The following is a 15,992-nucleotide window of genomic DNA, read 5'->3' as shown; positions in this document are numbered from 1 at the left end:
TTGGCTTTAACTAAATTTGTACACACCTAGACCAATTATTATTTGACAAAGACAGAACTTGAACTTTGACTGAATCATGTAAATGCTGCTGTGAACAAGTATGAAACACCTTATAGTTTTCTTATTTAACCCACTTGTGCCTCACCAACACTGAAAAATTAACCACAAAACCAGTCTTGGCATGTCCTTTTAGCAGATGTACTTTAAGAATAAATCTAAATGTGCAAAACAAACATGGAAATATTCTCATAAATGATCTCACTAAACAGTACCTTGCATGACAACTTCTAACATATCTGATATTCTTCTTTGTTTTCCTTAACATTTAAACTACAAATATGAGGATATTTGGAGCACATCATCATTTATATATTAAAAAAAAATAACCTATTGGATGAACAAGTCATAACAGATATGTAGGGCCCTTTGTTTTCAGTTTTTATTTTAATTTTTCCTGGGAATTTCAGTGTTTATTACCACAACAAAAACAGGTGAAAATCAGTGCAAAAAATATTAATTTTTCTAGGTAAATATAGGGGTTTGTTTTGGTGGACAGAAAGACGGAAAAAGTATTCGATAGATTAATGCTTTGAATTCCATTCATCAGTGTGGTTTGCTGCAGAACTAAAACAGAACTCAAAACACAATGCCACCTCTGAGTTTAAGAAAACAATACATCTCTAATCCTCAAATAAAACTTTTCATTTGAATAAACAGTTTACTGCTGTAGACTTAGAACTATTTACATTTAATAATTGGGCCTCACAATTTGCTGCGCATGCACTCATAGAATCATAGAACCATAGAATATCAGGGTTGGAAGGGACCTCAGGAGGTCATCTAGTCCAACCCCCTGCTCAAAAGCAGGACCCATCCCCAATTAAATCATCCCAGCCAGGGCTTTGTCAAGCCTGACCTTAAAAATTTCTAAGGAAGGAGATTCCACCACCTCCCTAGGCAACGCATTCCAGTGTTTCACCACCCTTCTAGTGAAAAAGTTTTTCCTAATATCCAACCTAAACCTCCCCCACTGCAACTTGAGACCATTACTCCTTGTCCTGTCCTCTTCCACCACTGAGAATAGTCTAGAACCATCCTTTCTGGAACCACCTCTCAGGTAGTTGAAAGCAGCTATCAAATCCCCCCTCATTCTTCTCTTCTGCAGACTAAACAATCCCAGTTCCCTCAGCCTCGCCTCATAAGTCATGTGTTCCAGACCCCTAATCATTTTTGTTGCCCTTCGCTGGACTCTTTCCAATTTATCCACATCCTTCTTGTAGTGTGGGGCCCAAAACTGGACACAGTACTCCAGATGAGGCCTCACCAATGTCGAATAGAGGGGGACGATCACGTCCCTCGATCTGCTCGCTATGCCCCTACTTATACATCCCAAAATGCCATTGGCCTTCTTGGCAACAAGGGCACACTGCTGACTCATATCCAGCTTCTCGTCCACTGTCACCCCTAGGTCCTTTTCTGCAGAACTGCTGCCGAGCCATTCGGTCCCTAGTCTGTAGCTGTGCATTGGGTTCTTCCGTCCTAAGTGCAGGACCCTGCACGTATCCTTATTGAACCTCATCAGATTTCTTTTGGCCCAATCCTCCAATTTGTCTAGGTCCCTCTGTATCCTATCCCTGCCCTCCAGCGTATCTACCACTCCTCCCAGTTTAGTATCATCCGCAAATTTGCTGAGAGTGCAATCCACACCATCCTCCAGATCATTTATGAAGATATTGAACAAAACCGGCCCCAGGACCGACTCCACTTGACACCGGCTGCCAACTAGACATGGAGCCATTGATCACTACCCGTTGAGCCCGACAATCTAGCCAACTTTCTACCCACCTTATAGTGCATTCATCCAGCCCATACTTCTTTAACTTGCTGTCAAGAATACTGTGGAAGACCGTGTCAAAAGCTTTGCTAAAGTCAAGATACAATACATCCACTGCTTTCCCTTCATCCACAGAACCAGTAATCTCATCATAGAAGGCGATTAGATTAGTCAGGCATGACCTTCCCTTGGTGAATCCATGCTGACTGTTCCTGATCACTTTCCTCTCATGTAAGTGCTTCAGGATTGATTCTTTGAGGACCTGCTCCATGATTTTTCCGGGGACTGAAGTGAGGCTGACTGGCCTGTAGTTCCCAGGATCCTCCTTCTTCCCTTTTTTAAAGATTGGCACTACATTAGCCTTTTTCCAGTCATCCGGGACTTCCCCCGTTCGCCACGAGTTTTCAAAGATAATGGCCAATGGCTCTGCAATCACAGCCAACTTCAACTTCATCCTTTTTGTTATTTTAAAACTTTTGAATATTTCCTTGTGTACTGAAACGTATTCTGATGCAGATTTTCTTCCCATTTTAGTGTGTCAGATCTGTAACCATTATCTGCTAACTGCTTGAAATGTGTATGTGGTGGGCGTGAGATTCATCAGTACGTTCAGATATGCATGCACTTCAGAGTTTGCATGCGTGTCTGTTTATTGTGTGTATTTTATAGACTAATACATAGCCTTACTTCAACAGGAAACTTTGCAGATACACAGAGACTAATGTATTATCATAATACACTACCACGATATAACGCGGTCCTTGGGAGACAAAAAAATCTCACCGCGTTATAGGTGAGACCACGTTATATCGAACTCGCTTTGCCCCCCCCCATTCCTTGTTCCCTGACCTCCCGCTCCAGAGACCCCTGTCCCTCATCACCCCAGGACCCCACCCCCTACCCAACCCCCCTGTCCCCTGACTGCTCCGACCCCTATCCACACCCCCAGCCCCCGACAGGCACTCACCAGCAGCGGTGGGAAGCGGAGCAACGTGGCCCCAGCCCACTCCACTCCGCCACCTCCCAGTCGCGGTGCTCTGCTTCCCACCGCCGGTGAGTGTGGGGAGGTTGGGGAAAGGACGCCGCCCGTACTCACGGGTGGCGGGAAGCAGAGCACCACAGCTGGGAGCTGGCGGAGTGGAGCGGGCTGGGGCCAGGCTGCTCCGCTTCCACCGCTGCCGATAAGTGCGGGGGGGATCCATTCCCCCAAGCCCCTCCCCTGAGCAACACGGCTGGGGCCGGGGCGAGGGAAGTGGAGTGGGCTGCTCCCAGCCCCCTGCTAATCCCCCGGGCCACTCTGGGACTGTGGGGCCCCCAAAAGTGTCCCCCCCACAGCTCCTGCCTCCCAGACCCTGGGGGCGGGGAGCCCCTGACCACCCCCGAGACCTTCTGCCCCTTATCCAACCCCTCAGCCCTGGCCCAGAACCCTTAACATGCTACTCAGAGCAGCGTGTCGGAGCTTTACCACATTGTATGCGAACTCGCGTTATATCGGGTCGAGTTATACTGGGGTAGAGGTATACATATATCTTATGCAATGTATTGTATTTTCCTACTGAAACAAGTTATTTTTTGTAAATTTGAATGACACAAAAGTAGAGTGAAAATCCAAAAAAAATACTTTTTGTAAAACCTGGGAAATTTTCAGTAAAAATCAGTTTAAACTGAAAATGAAGGGGCTTACATATATGGCAATTTCCTGCAGTATCCTCAAAAGAACTGATTAGTATTAGTGTGGGCTGGGATTGTATGTAACCTCTCTGGGGGGAGATGTGACAGATATTGCAACTCCATGCAGTATCTTTAGGGTCCATTGTTTTAAATTAATGGTTTGACTGTTTTCTATGTCATCAGGGAGGGCTACTTTAACTTCTCCAGGAACTAAAAACAGTGGATGATGATTAAGGCAAATCAGCAAGGTTATAACTCCCCCAGAGAAGTACCAACTCCTTGGGAGGCTTACATATACTACTTCAAACTAGATTCTCCAGAGACTAACGACAAAGAAAGGACTTTTGGATAAATAGCCTGAGTTTAAACTGACACAGGGCCTGATCCAGGAATTGGACAGGACCTTCTGTCCAAGAAGGGGCACCAATGCTACTAGGGCCCTCTGCTAAGCTTTTTGCCTCCTTATGTGAACTTTTATGTTTTTTCTGTAATGCTTTTACCTTAAGAATAAATATGCTTGCTTAGAAAGAGCTGTGTGGTAGCTTATAACTGCTGGCAATTACACTGGTCACAGCCCTCAGAGAGAAAGCAAAGTTCAGGTGCTGGCCTTTTTAGGCAGTCTGGCTTGCTGGGGATATCACAGAATAGGCAGGGAACTGTGCAACCTTAAAGATGCCCCAGTCAGGAGGGAGCGAGATGTGGGTCTCCACCGAAGCGAGGTGATGGCTGGGAACCAGAAGCCTGGAGTGGATACCCTTGAGGGGCAATACAGGTGCAGTTGCCCTGAAATTGTGATACAAGCAAGCAGAGCTCACTGCCACAAACATTTTTAAAAGCTGGAAGGGTGGCCATTATCTTTCAAGATGTTCCTAATTCTTAATAACAACAAGGAGTCCGGTGGCACCTTAAAGACTAACAGATTTATCTGGACATAAGCTTTCGTCAGTAAAAAACCCACTTCTTCAGATGCATCTTAATACTAACCACCAACTTCTCTCTCCCCCTAACTGAAAGTTATCAAAAGCACAGCTATTTTACCATTGGTCTTGAATTACATCTTTATTTTTAAAAAAGAGTAATATAGGCCAGGATTTTCAAAGCCAAACTGGATGTCCAAGTAAATGCGTTAGGTGGCTTTGAAAAACTCAATCATAGTTTTCCAACTTCAGTTTTACTTTAATTTAAAAAAATCCCTGTGCTATTGTTCCTGAATATTTCAGGGTAAGATGAGGAGTATAGCACATGAGCTGTTACGCTTCACATTTATTTAAATATTGTTGCAAATCAATCATCAGATATTTGTTCTCTTAATAGTAATTTAACAGCAAGCAGCAGAGTATGTTTTTAATGGCCTGACTGAATTTTGACCCTCTACCGTTAAGTTAATTTATGTTCAACCCAAGCTGCCATCTTGTTCAGGAAGGCCACTTTTAAATGAGGTTGATGTAAATGCATGCAATGTTGGTGTAGCCATGTTGGTCCCAGGATAAGAATAGAGAGACAAGGTGGGTGAGGTAATATCTTTTACTGGACCAACTTCTGTTGTGAGAGAGAAGATTTTGAGACTCACAGAGCTCTTCTTCAGCTCTGTGCTGTAAATGGGCTTTAATACTGCTTCATAATATTTGTTGAAATGAATGGATGGTTTATAACTGAATTCATGCATTTCTCAAACTTCTTCCTGAGCAACTACCCTTTGCATTCAGTATTTAATGACTTGCTGCTCTGTCTCTCTGCTCTGACCAGGATATTGAGGAGACAATGAACACAGCTCTGAATGAACTCCGTGAGCTGGAACGTCAGAGCTCCGCGAAACACGCCCCCGACGTGGTGCTGGATACATTGGAACAAATGAAAAACTCACCCAGCCTGGCCTCCTCAACAGAATCACTAAGCCCTCTCCATAGTGTAGTGTTAAGGAGCACCGAGCCTCAGATTCGACGTAGCACTAGTTCTTCCAGTGATACCATGAGTACTTTCAAGCCCATGGTGGCCCCCAGAATGGGAGTGCAACTAAAACCCCCAGCTCTGAGGCCAAAACCCATTGTTCTTCCAAAAACAAATCCTACTATAGGACCTTCCCCTCCTTCCCAAGGTCCAACAGACAAATCTTGCACAATGTAAAAAGCTAAGCAACCCAGGAGGTGGAGTGTGTTACAGAAAGGAATGGATTAGCGATAGAAGTCAGGGTTCCATAACACTATTAGTTCATGTTTATAACTGGAGATGTTTTGTTTTTCAATTTTTTTGAATGTAAAGTCTGAACTAGTATCATTAACACGGGCATTTGTATTTTGTATAGTTTCAGTTTTCAAAAAAAACTGGACAAACGTGTGTCATTTTAAAACCGACTTGAAACCTTGATGCTGCACCATTTGTAATAAAAGGAACAGATCAGAAATGGCTTCCCACTTTGTACAATATTTCATAGTCTTTCTGTAGTTTACTTAATAAGGGATCCAATAGAAAGGTAACTTGAAGGAATTCATAAGTGGATATGGAACCCCTGACCATTAGATCACTGGTTCAAATCCCAATCTGGTTGGTAAAAGTTAGCACCTGAGGAATTAGTCAATGGCCTGTGTGAAGTGTGTATGTAATCTCAGTCCATATAAATTAAAATAACACTTTCACAGTTAGCACTAAGTATTTAGCATATTTTGGTAGACTTATCAAAGGCCAAGTGCTGAGTAAGTAGAGCAACTGAATTACTCTCTTTCTGACCTCACTCCAGGTCAGGGTTAAAGCATATTGCCTGGATGGTATGAAGTTTCTAATGCTGCCACTTGTGCTGTATCACAGCTTTCTTTTGAAGCTAAAAGTTCAGTCCCCAGGACTGTCAGACACTTTTCACAAGCACTAAATTCACTTACAGTTTACAGTTCAGTGAACCAAGTAACTGCAGGTATACAGGTCTGTGGATCTTTCTGTAGTATAATAAAAGATTGAAAGTAGCAGTTGAACAATAACTCAATAAAACATTCCTTGGACCTTATTGCTCAGTATCTTCTTCAAACCATGAGAGCTGCGATAACCACAGTTTCAAGCTGCTGTATCCTCACTAGTTATCCTTCACAGTGCAAACAATGTGCACGGTTTCTCTATGATGCTTACGAAACTATTTTTCTCCTGAGTTCTTGAATAACTTCTCTCAATTACACAGGAGGTTGTTAGAAGCACAGAAATCTCATTTGCTACTCTCTAGACTAAACCGAAATAAAATTTGCCAGAACCAATTTGAAAAGAAAATAAAAATAGATGTCTATACCTTTCTCGCATCTGTGTGTGAGTGAAGATTTTATCAGCTTTGTTTAGTACACCATTATTAAATTTTCTGTTACATGTGAATTAATTGTACAGCTGTTTTGCACATTAACACTAAGCCATAACATCATTTCTGTGATTATTTTTCAATATTACTTGCCCAATCTATAAGATCATTTATAGCAGGTTTTTAATTTACGCAGCCATGCAGTCAAACTATTTATAAAGAATACCCTGTTGGCTGTTACCTAAAATACCAGGGCCATGACACGAAATCAGCTGATGGTCATGGATAGGAATAAAACTGGCTTCAAATAAGAGTTGTCTTTCCTCATAGCATTTGTTACCTTCGGATCTTACCATTCTTCCTATGGAATGTTTTAAGTTGTTCCGTTCGCTATTCGGAAACATAATTGGGGAGAGGGAAGAGTTAGTGTCTTGTAACAAAGATTTGATTAGTGTATTCTAGTCTGAATAAAGTCACAGAAGCCATGTCCTGCTGTCATTTGGGAATTTATTTATTTCCACTGTGGTTTACTAATTGTAATCACTTGATAAGGAACTCCAAGCCCTGGACATGACAAATATCCCATAAACTGCATTAGAGAGCAATGCTGTCAGGGCCATTCATATTGTTGCTGATATTTGCAGCCCAAGGACGGGTCCAAAAAAATCCAAGGAATCTATAAGTATGTCTGTTTGGGGGCTGCCACATGTATAAACTCTTAGCTAGCACAGTGGACTCTTCAGGTGTCAGTCAGTTTAATCCACTGATGCTACCACTGTATAAACAGGGTAACAATTTGTCAAATTTATGTTTAATCCTGAATCTCTTGACTGTACCCTGCCGCCTATAGTCCTAAACTCCATGGCAAGGTTCTAACTGAAGCCAGTCCCCGTTAAAGGTTGGCTTTAATCTATTGGTATGTTCACCTGTCCAGGACCAGAAGTTATTTTTAAGTAGTTCCCAAACTTATTAGGATCAGTGGAACAAACTGGAATTCCAGCTCTAATTTTCATGCAGTTTTTAGTTCAGTGATTTGTTCAATACCAGTGTGGCATAATTGAGATGAATATCTGTATCTTTAAATTATATAGGGAATTTTGTATGTTTAAATAACACTATTGGACTCCATAATGCTTATATTAGAAATTGTGTAGCAAGAGAAAATATTAGAAACAGTGCATTTAGTGAATGCATCCACTTAGAGCATTCACACAAGTTAAATGTGTAGTTTGATGGTTATTATAGATACTTAACGTATAGTAAGTGGATATGTAACAGGAAAGACTGACAACTACAAACATACTAAGGGGCAACTCCTGCACACCTAATCAAATCAGTATTGTCCTTTACTGTCAGTTTGATAAGTTGCAGTATTGGTAGCTTCCTGCTTGTTGACTGTTACCTAATTGTGTCAATGTACATCTGTAGTATGTACATGTGAAAGTGCCTTTAAAATTTTAGAGGAGCTTTAGCCTTGCTCTTGTACTATTGCATTTCCATTGCGGTCACTCTTGCTTGTATACTGTTGCATTTTCATTGCATTCATCCCTGCTCTTGTACAGCCACATTCCCGCCATTTTCAAAAAACAAAAAAGTTAAAAATACACAGTTATGGAAGAAAAATGTACTGTTAATCTGTTGTGGCAATGCACTTTTATGTATAGTACTGTACATTTTGGCATGTACCATCACAGGCTTCAGTATACATTCAGGTTTGTTCCCCATAGTGTATCTTTATAATAAACAAGATAGTTCTGTCTGCATTTGTGTAGTCTAATGTGTGCAGTCCTCAGTACATTTTTACATGTGTATCCCCAAATGACCTTTTTCCTTCTTGGTAATGTGAAGGCAAGAAGCTTGAGAGGTTCTTCCTGCGATTTTCTGCTAGTTTTATCAACCCCATTAGTCTTCCCAATTTCCATTTTGCCCCCCTTCCTCCAAGTGGCCTTTCCAGAGGAAATCTTACTCGGAGACTAGATGACAAGATCAGAGGCACCTGCATGGGCCTTCAGAAAGGCCTACCTTATCTCCATAAACAACCCGCTGCTTTTTACCCTTCCCTGAAACTTACTGCTGTAGGTCTCCTTTGAATGGGGCTTCATGCCAGCTGCCAACACCAAGCTTTATTCTAAGGTCAGCTGTCTGGAAGCTTCAATACTTGTTCTCCTTCACTAAGAGGTTGAAAGCCTCAAACTGGAATGAAGTGGCTATTAGGGGCAAGACGGAGCTCAATCTGGGTTAGCCCCGAGCAAGTGCTGTCAGTTGTGCCAACAGCCATACATTCGTTTTGTAATTTGCTTAAGCAGAAACCGCTGAAATATCTCATCTCTTATTTGGAAGCTGTGGTTACACTCAGATTAGTTTACAAGAAACACAGTCAATGTTTTATCCACAAACCACACACACAGTTGACTTTAGATTTTTCTGTCAAAGTATTTCTAAGGTTCAGAGGGCCCTGAGGGATGGCCTATTTTTAATCTGGGAGATGTTACCCTACCACACACCCAAGCTCTTTCTGATGCCCTTTCTGACCTACTTTATCTTCCTAGCTTTTCCAGGGCTTTGTGGAAGCAAGAACACACATCAGAGAACCCAAACCAAAATCCTTCTGAAAAATAAGTCAGCAGCAGTCAAAAGGTCCAGAATTGTCTTTTCCCTGGCTGTAGCACTCAAGAGCTATAATATGGCAGGGGAGAATCACTTAGCAGATTACAGCAACAGGTAGCACCTTCAGGAGTGCTCATCCAATGTTCAGAGGATGCCATTCAACAGGAATTAAGCATCTTTGGCTGATGCTTTATGCAGTAGTATGCTCACCCATCAGCCCATGTTGCGAGCCTTTGCATGCCATCGTCCAGTATGTACCTTATGTATTTCTACTCGTCCCTTATTACACAAAAGTAAGGATTCAACCAGGCAGAGCAAAATGTCATACTTTACTCAAAGCCTGTGTACTCCACAGCGAGCATGATCTAAATTCTGTAGCAAAACCCTACGCTGCAGGGACTGGGGATTGTGCAGCAGTTTGATCAATTTTAAGTTGACATTTTTTATTAACTCATGCAATCACTATAATGGCCCCATATTAGTTAACTTCATAACAAATTCAATGTTGTACCCTGCTTTTTTAATTTTCTATATGCTGCAGAATTTCATACTGAACATGCTTAGCTATTGTAGAAGTTGCCAGGGAGCGAGGAAGGAGAGTTTGACAGGTGAGTAGTGGCCCACTGGAGCTTCTGGCAGTTGGGAAAGTGAGGGGTGCTGTTTGGTTTGCTGGGGTAGGCATGTTAGCAGACCAGTAAAATGATCTGCCACAAACTAGTTAATGTTGACACTGAAAATTACAGCATTAGGGCAGTTCACACCACTGAAAACTAGTGTTTCAAGCTGCCAGCCCATTCAAGTGGCCAGTGCTACCTCATTTTCATTCCATGTTTGAAGTGTGGGATGAGGAGGGGAGAGAAGGAGAGGAGTGTTTGGATCCATAAGCATGAGAAACTTATTTAAGTTAAAAGCCTGGATGCTGGAACACAATTCTGCAGCGAAGAACAGATTGCTGCTGCAGAGGAAACCTAGACTCTATAAGGATCTAATTATAGGGCTAGCTCCTGTATGGCCAACAGGCATGTAGGTCAGTGACTGCTCCACTGTCTGAATGCAAAAAGAGAGAAAGTTTATCATAAAACAGCAAGTCTGGAGGGGACAGATGGTGGTTTATATGGTGTGAAAGTCTCAAGAAGGGGATTTAAAATGGATTATCTGATTTAACTACCCTAACACCCATAGGGGGTACTGTACCCATTTTACAGGTAAGAGAGCTGAGGTACAGAGTCAGAATCTTTCCTAACATCTAGCAAGTCAAAGGCAATTGGTAAAGGAAACCAAGACTGCACGTTCACAGTTCTCTGTTCTTGCACTCAAATAGCTGCAGTTTCCTTCTATAAAGGTTCACACTAAAGAAGTCTACAGCATGTCCCAGAGATCAGCCTGTCCAGCAGGATTCAAGACTCATTTTATTAAAGCCAGATGCTTTTCAGCAGACAGCACAGGCTGAAGCTGAGCAGGGGGCCGGCAGCTGGGCCAGGCTGCTGGGCAGTGTGCGTCTCTGGGCAGCTGCTTGTGCAGCCTCAGCCCCACTGGCAGCGGTGCAGGGAAGTGGGGGAGAAGCAGCGATGTTGGGGGGGGGACATCTCCACCTACCCCTGCAAACAACCTAATGTGTCTCCACTCACCTTGCCCCTCCAGTTGGAGCAATGAGGTGTCATGTGCTCACTCCACAACCCAATCAGAGGGCAGTGCTGTCTGAGCCCTAATTCAAATTCTTCTCTGCTTTCCCGGGAGCTGGTTGGGCCATCGGAGTTCTCATCCCTGGGCCCTACAAGGAAACCCAGCTGACAAGTACCTGATGGGATCCCACAGCATCTGCTTGTGCCACGGCACTGAGCACAGCATGCTCCTCCCCCCAGATCCTCATGTCCCCCCATCCAAGCAGTCCCCAGAGCCCCCACCCTGGTCTCGTGGCCAATCCCCGGAGCCCTCTCCTGCCCTCCCACCCCACCCAGCCTCTTTCCATCTCCACAGTACCACAGAGTGACAGAGAGGCCTAGTTTAAAAAGGCATATACACCAAAAGCCAAACCATTGCTCACCTGACTCATGTGCTTAGTCCCATGTGAGTCAATAGGGCTATGTGCAGGAGCAAGGCAAGCAGAATTTGGCTGTGGAACAGGAGCGTGAGCTCAGCCAATAGTCTGTGATACCCAGGAGAACACTGGGTCCAATACCATATCACTGGAGAGTCGGGCTTTCAACTCATTGTTTCCAGTACATATGTGTGAGAGAAAATGGTTGGCACAAGACATGCCTACCTGATGTTGAAGTAAAGCTAGTTTGTGGCTAACATACTGCTCAATGACAGTCCATCCTTACTAAAAAATTGACTCAGTAACGTTATCGGTCAATCTCAACTTAGGCTAGTCACAATACACAGCTGAGCGTTGTTTATTTTTTAATTAACGCTATTGATTTTTCCAAATATTGTTGTAATGGACTAACAATGAGATGTACAAACTGAATCAGAGTCAATGATAAAATATAAAAAAAGGAAAATTATGCTGGTCTAAGCCAGTCACATGTTTTCAGGGTTGAAATCAGTACAGTGGCATAGATAAAATAAAAACAAAAAACAAACACTGTCCATCCTTATTCCCATGGAGCATATTGGGTTTTTTTGTTTAATATCTGCTGTGTACATCTTCAGAACTATGCATTAGAATCTATAAGCATTGACCAAACAGAGAAAGGGGATTTCTCATTTATTTGCATGAATTGCTTTCCAGGAGAGCTGAATCACAGAGACCAACATTCCACTCCATAGTGGAACAGAATGGCCATTTTTTTTTAATAGGGCCTTTTTGATCATTAATGAAGTAGCATTAACATGAAGATTGGTTCTGAGGTAACATCGAGATTAAATTTCAAATAGCCTAACAGTGAAGAGCATCTAGCTGTCTTCATAACTGCTGATAATAAATCATGCTGAACAAGGCAATGACTCCCAGATATATTGGCCAGTGTAATATGTAGTCCAAGGTTTTCAAAGGCACCTATTACCATGGTATCCTGGCATGACTTTATACAACAGAGTAAAAACAGAATCGGTGAATACAAAGGGTATTCCTAATTTTCTGCCTTCTAAACAGAATTTCACTTTGATAGTGTTCTCAGTTCTTTAGTTGCTTTTCCTAAAAAATTGTTTCAAGCGAAGTTTTGTTCCTACAGCCAGTATTCCAGCGCTGTAGTCAAGATTTTCTTTTAATTACAAAATGAAGTTTGTTTTGTGGCTGAACTAAAATTATTCTGGGCAAGCTCAGTTTATCAAAGGTTAGGTCATCCAATCAGAGAATGGAAACGATACCAATTCAGATTTAGGTGACCCATCACACAATGTGAATACAGAATACGAGTAGCAAACAGTTCAAACTATCACAGGCTGTGAATGTGCACAAAACATTCACTCAATCCAGTAAAAAGGCTAAATTTTCTGAATAAAGTGTTTGCTGCAAATTGTTCATGTGGCTCTGGTTAACATACAGTATTTCCTAAAGCGGGAGAGAATTCTCCTGGTGATATCCAATACCACTTCTGAAAACCAGGCTGAGGTGATAACCAGGCAGAGGGCCCAATTACTGGGGAGTACAATACACATAGTAAAGAGCCTGAACAAACAGATATCCAAAAGTGAAGCAAGACTCTGGCTCTGATGAAACTCTGCTGGGAATGAATTCCATAACCAAGGCCCTCTATTAAGAGCTCATGACCCAGGGGTGGCGAGTTGTATGGCCACGCTCCAGGAATATTCAGAGCATGGGGGCCCAACTCCACCAATGTTCGGGGCCCGGTCTCTCCCCCAGCCCCACCTGCCACCCCCAGGTGATCTAAATGAGCCTGGGGGCCCCCACTGCCACCACTGGCAGCACAGCAGGGCTAAAGCGGCTTCCTGCCTGCCCTCGCTCTGCATAGAGCGCCACTCCCAGAAGCGGCCGGCACGTCCCTGCGGCCCCTGGGGGAGGGGGTGTCTCCACACGCTGCCTCCCCGAGCGCCGACTCTGCCATTGGAACTGCGGCCAATGGGAGCTGCAGGGCCAGTGCCTGTAGGCAGCAGCGTGCGGAGACCCCTGGCCTCCCCACCTAGGAGCCACTGCCAGAGGGGTATGTGGATCACTTTTGGGAGCTGCCCGAGGTAAGCACCACACCCATCACTTCCTCCCACACCCAAACTCCCTCCCAGAGCCCAACCCTCACCCTGCCTGCACTCCCTCCCAGCACTGAACCCCTTCCTACACCCAAACTCCCTCCCAGAGCCTGCACCCCAACCCCCTGCCCCAACCCAGAGCCCGCACCCAAACTCCCTACCAGAGTCTTAGACAGGTGGGGGAGGGGCAGGACTTGGAACCATTCTGGGCACCACCAAAAATTATACAAATCTGCCACCCCTGTCACAACCTTCTACAAGTTCCATCCTGGAAAATGTCACTTCCCTATTAAATGCACACACAAAACTCCAGGAGCTTGCAAGTTATCAAAAAGGTTTCCCAGGATTTGCATTCAGGAGCAGATCTGTTCAGAATAGGCTCTGTTTGCTCAATTTTCCTTCAGTCACCCAGCACCTGATGTCTACACGCGGCCAAAGTAGGGTTGCACAAAACCAAACACCCTAGCCCTGCAACTCCCTGAGGCCCTGCCCACCCCTTCCCTGGGGCCCCACCCCCTCTCACTACATTCCACCTCCCTCAGTGGCTCACTCTCCCCCACCTCACTCACATTCACTGGGCTGGGGCAGGGACTTGGGATGTGGAAGGGGATGAGGGCTCTGAGGTGGGGCCAGGGATGAGGGGTTTGGGATGCAGGAGGGGGCTCTATGCTGCAGGGTGGGGCCAAGGGATTCGGAGTGCGGGAGGGGGCTGCAGGTTGAGGAAGGGAGTTGGTGTGGGAGGGACTACGGGCTCTGGGCTGGGGGTGCTGGGGTCAGGGATGAGGGGTTTGGGGTGCAGAGGGGGCTCCAGGTTGGGGCACGGGTTTACCTTCAGCAGCTCCCGGTCAGCAGCACAGTGGGAGGAGCTAAGGCAGGCTGCCTGCCTGTCCTGACACCGTGAGCCGTGTGTGCCAGAAGTGCCAGTGTGGGGGGGCCACAGGGCTCTGCGTGCTGCCCCTGCCCTAAGCGCCCTGTGGCCCCCCCACCCACCTAGGAGCCGAACCTGCTGGCCACTTATGGAGCGCAGCACGGTGCCCCAGGACAGGTAGAGACTAACCTGCCTTAGCACCACCAACCAGACCTTTAACGGTCCGGGCGGTGGTGCTGACGGGAGCCACCAGGGTCCCTTTTCGACCGGGTGTTGCGGTCGAAAACCAGACACCTGGTCACCATAGGCCAAAGTCATATTCATGTTACTGCAATGAGATTTGGTTTAATGTAATCTAAGCCCAGATCTTCAGCTCAAGCATCACATTTCATCACCGTCACCATGGTACCAAGATGCCATATGTACAATGTATTTCATTTTCAAAACAAATCAAAGAGCACCTATCCAGGGCTCTAGGGACTATTGACAGTCTTTTCTGCTTCCCCCATCATTGCCGTTAATCAAGGTCAGATTTTTATTAAATTAACACTGTACTCTCACAGCACTTGTTACTCACATAAAATTCTTCCCCATCACAAAAAGCCAGGGGAATAAAAGGTGTATGCAGCATGCCCCAAAGATCAACAGATTTGGGCTATTTGAGACAGGGGCTGAGAAGCAGTGAGGTCCACCACAGATAGAGGCCTTCATGGGGAATGCCCTGGCAGCGGCTCCCACTCTTATACAGAAGAGGCCCCAGCTCAAGCACCTCTGCTGTTTGTGGAGGTAGCTGTATAGCATGGGGAGTGGGATGATCTCTCAGATTCATAGAGCCCGGGCTTTTTAAACGCCAACAACCACGATCCTTTCCTCCGTTGATTTGCTGCTGTTCAGCAGTGCTTCTCGGCTTGCTTGTTTCCTGGGGATGTATAGCCAGCCACTCTGTCATTGCCCTTACTGCAGGAAGGCTGGGGCAAACAAGAGTGTCCTGCATTGTGCTCTAAGCATAGCAAGGCTCAGGCTTATTCTGATTTCCAGTGCTAGGGGGATTCCTTGAACAGAGGCTTGAAACAGGACATCCAGGCCCCACCTCCCCAGAGTTTTGCCACAGGCTTTCACCATTTCAGAAATTTTGCAGTTGCAACTGCTGCGGATGGTCTTGCACTGAGATAAAGTCCCAGTTCACCAAGGGCTTTGAATATTAACACCAGAACCTTGAAATAGGTTCAGTATTGAACAGGGAGGCAGTGTACAGCCCAGAGCAACGGTTCTCTTTTCTTTTTGTACTGCTTAGTAGGCATGTTGAGCTGTTTGGCCACATGTAGTTTCCAAGGGGCCCCCATCTGCATCACCAGGTAAAGCATGTTACAGTAGATCATCCTGAAAGCGACGAATGCAGAAACCACCGTTGCTAGGTCCTCATTTAATTGGAGAGGGTGCAAGTCTCCTGGGTAGACAAAGATAGAAGAATATGGTTTGGACTTTTACTGCTCCTTTGGGGTTTAGTAGCTGAGAGGAGTCCAGATGAACCCCTTCACCTTGACCACTGGAAAACAGAAACCTTCAGTGGAAAATGGTCACTGTTCCTAATA

General features: G+C 44.8%; 1 protein-coding gene across 3 annotated transcripts in view; it reads left to right on the top strand.

The window, feature by feature from the left end:
* SRGAP1 (SLIT-ROBO Rho GTPase activating protein 1) overlaps positions 1-8,532 on the top strand; it is a 233,176-nt gene extending 224,644 nt beyond the window's left edge. For all 3 annotated transcript variants that reach the window (XM_084641787.1, XM_084641786.1, XM_084641788.1), the window contains exon 22: positions 5,252-8,532. In XM_084641787.1, coding sequence (XP_084497913.1) covers positions 5,252-5,629 — 378 coding nt within the window. In that variant the 3' untranslated portion in view covers positions 5,630-8,532. The remainder of the gene's footprint in view (positions 1-5,251) is intronic.
* The last annotated feature ends 7,460 nt before the right edge of the window (positions 8,533-15,992 follow it).

Source organism: Lepidochelys olivacea (genome assembly GCF_965140295.1).
Source record: "Lepidochelys olivacea isolate rLepOli2 genome assembly, chromosome: 1".
NCBI classification, from domain to species: Eukaryota; Metazoa; Chordata; order Testudines; family Cheloniidae; genus Lepidochelys; species Lepidochelys olivacea.
The sequence above is the reverse complement of the archived record's forward strand: the minus strand, read 5'-3'. Positions and strand labels throughout refer to the sequence as shown.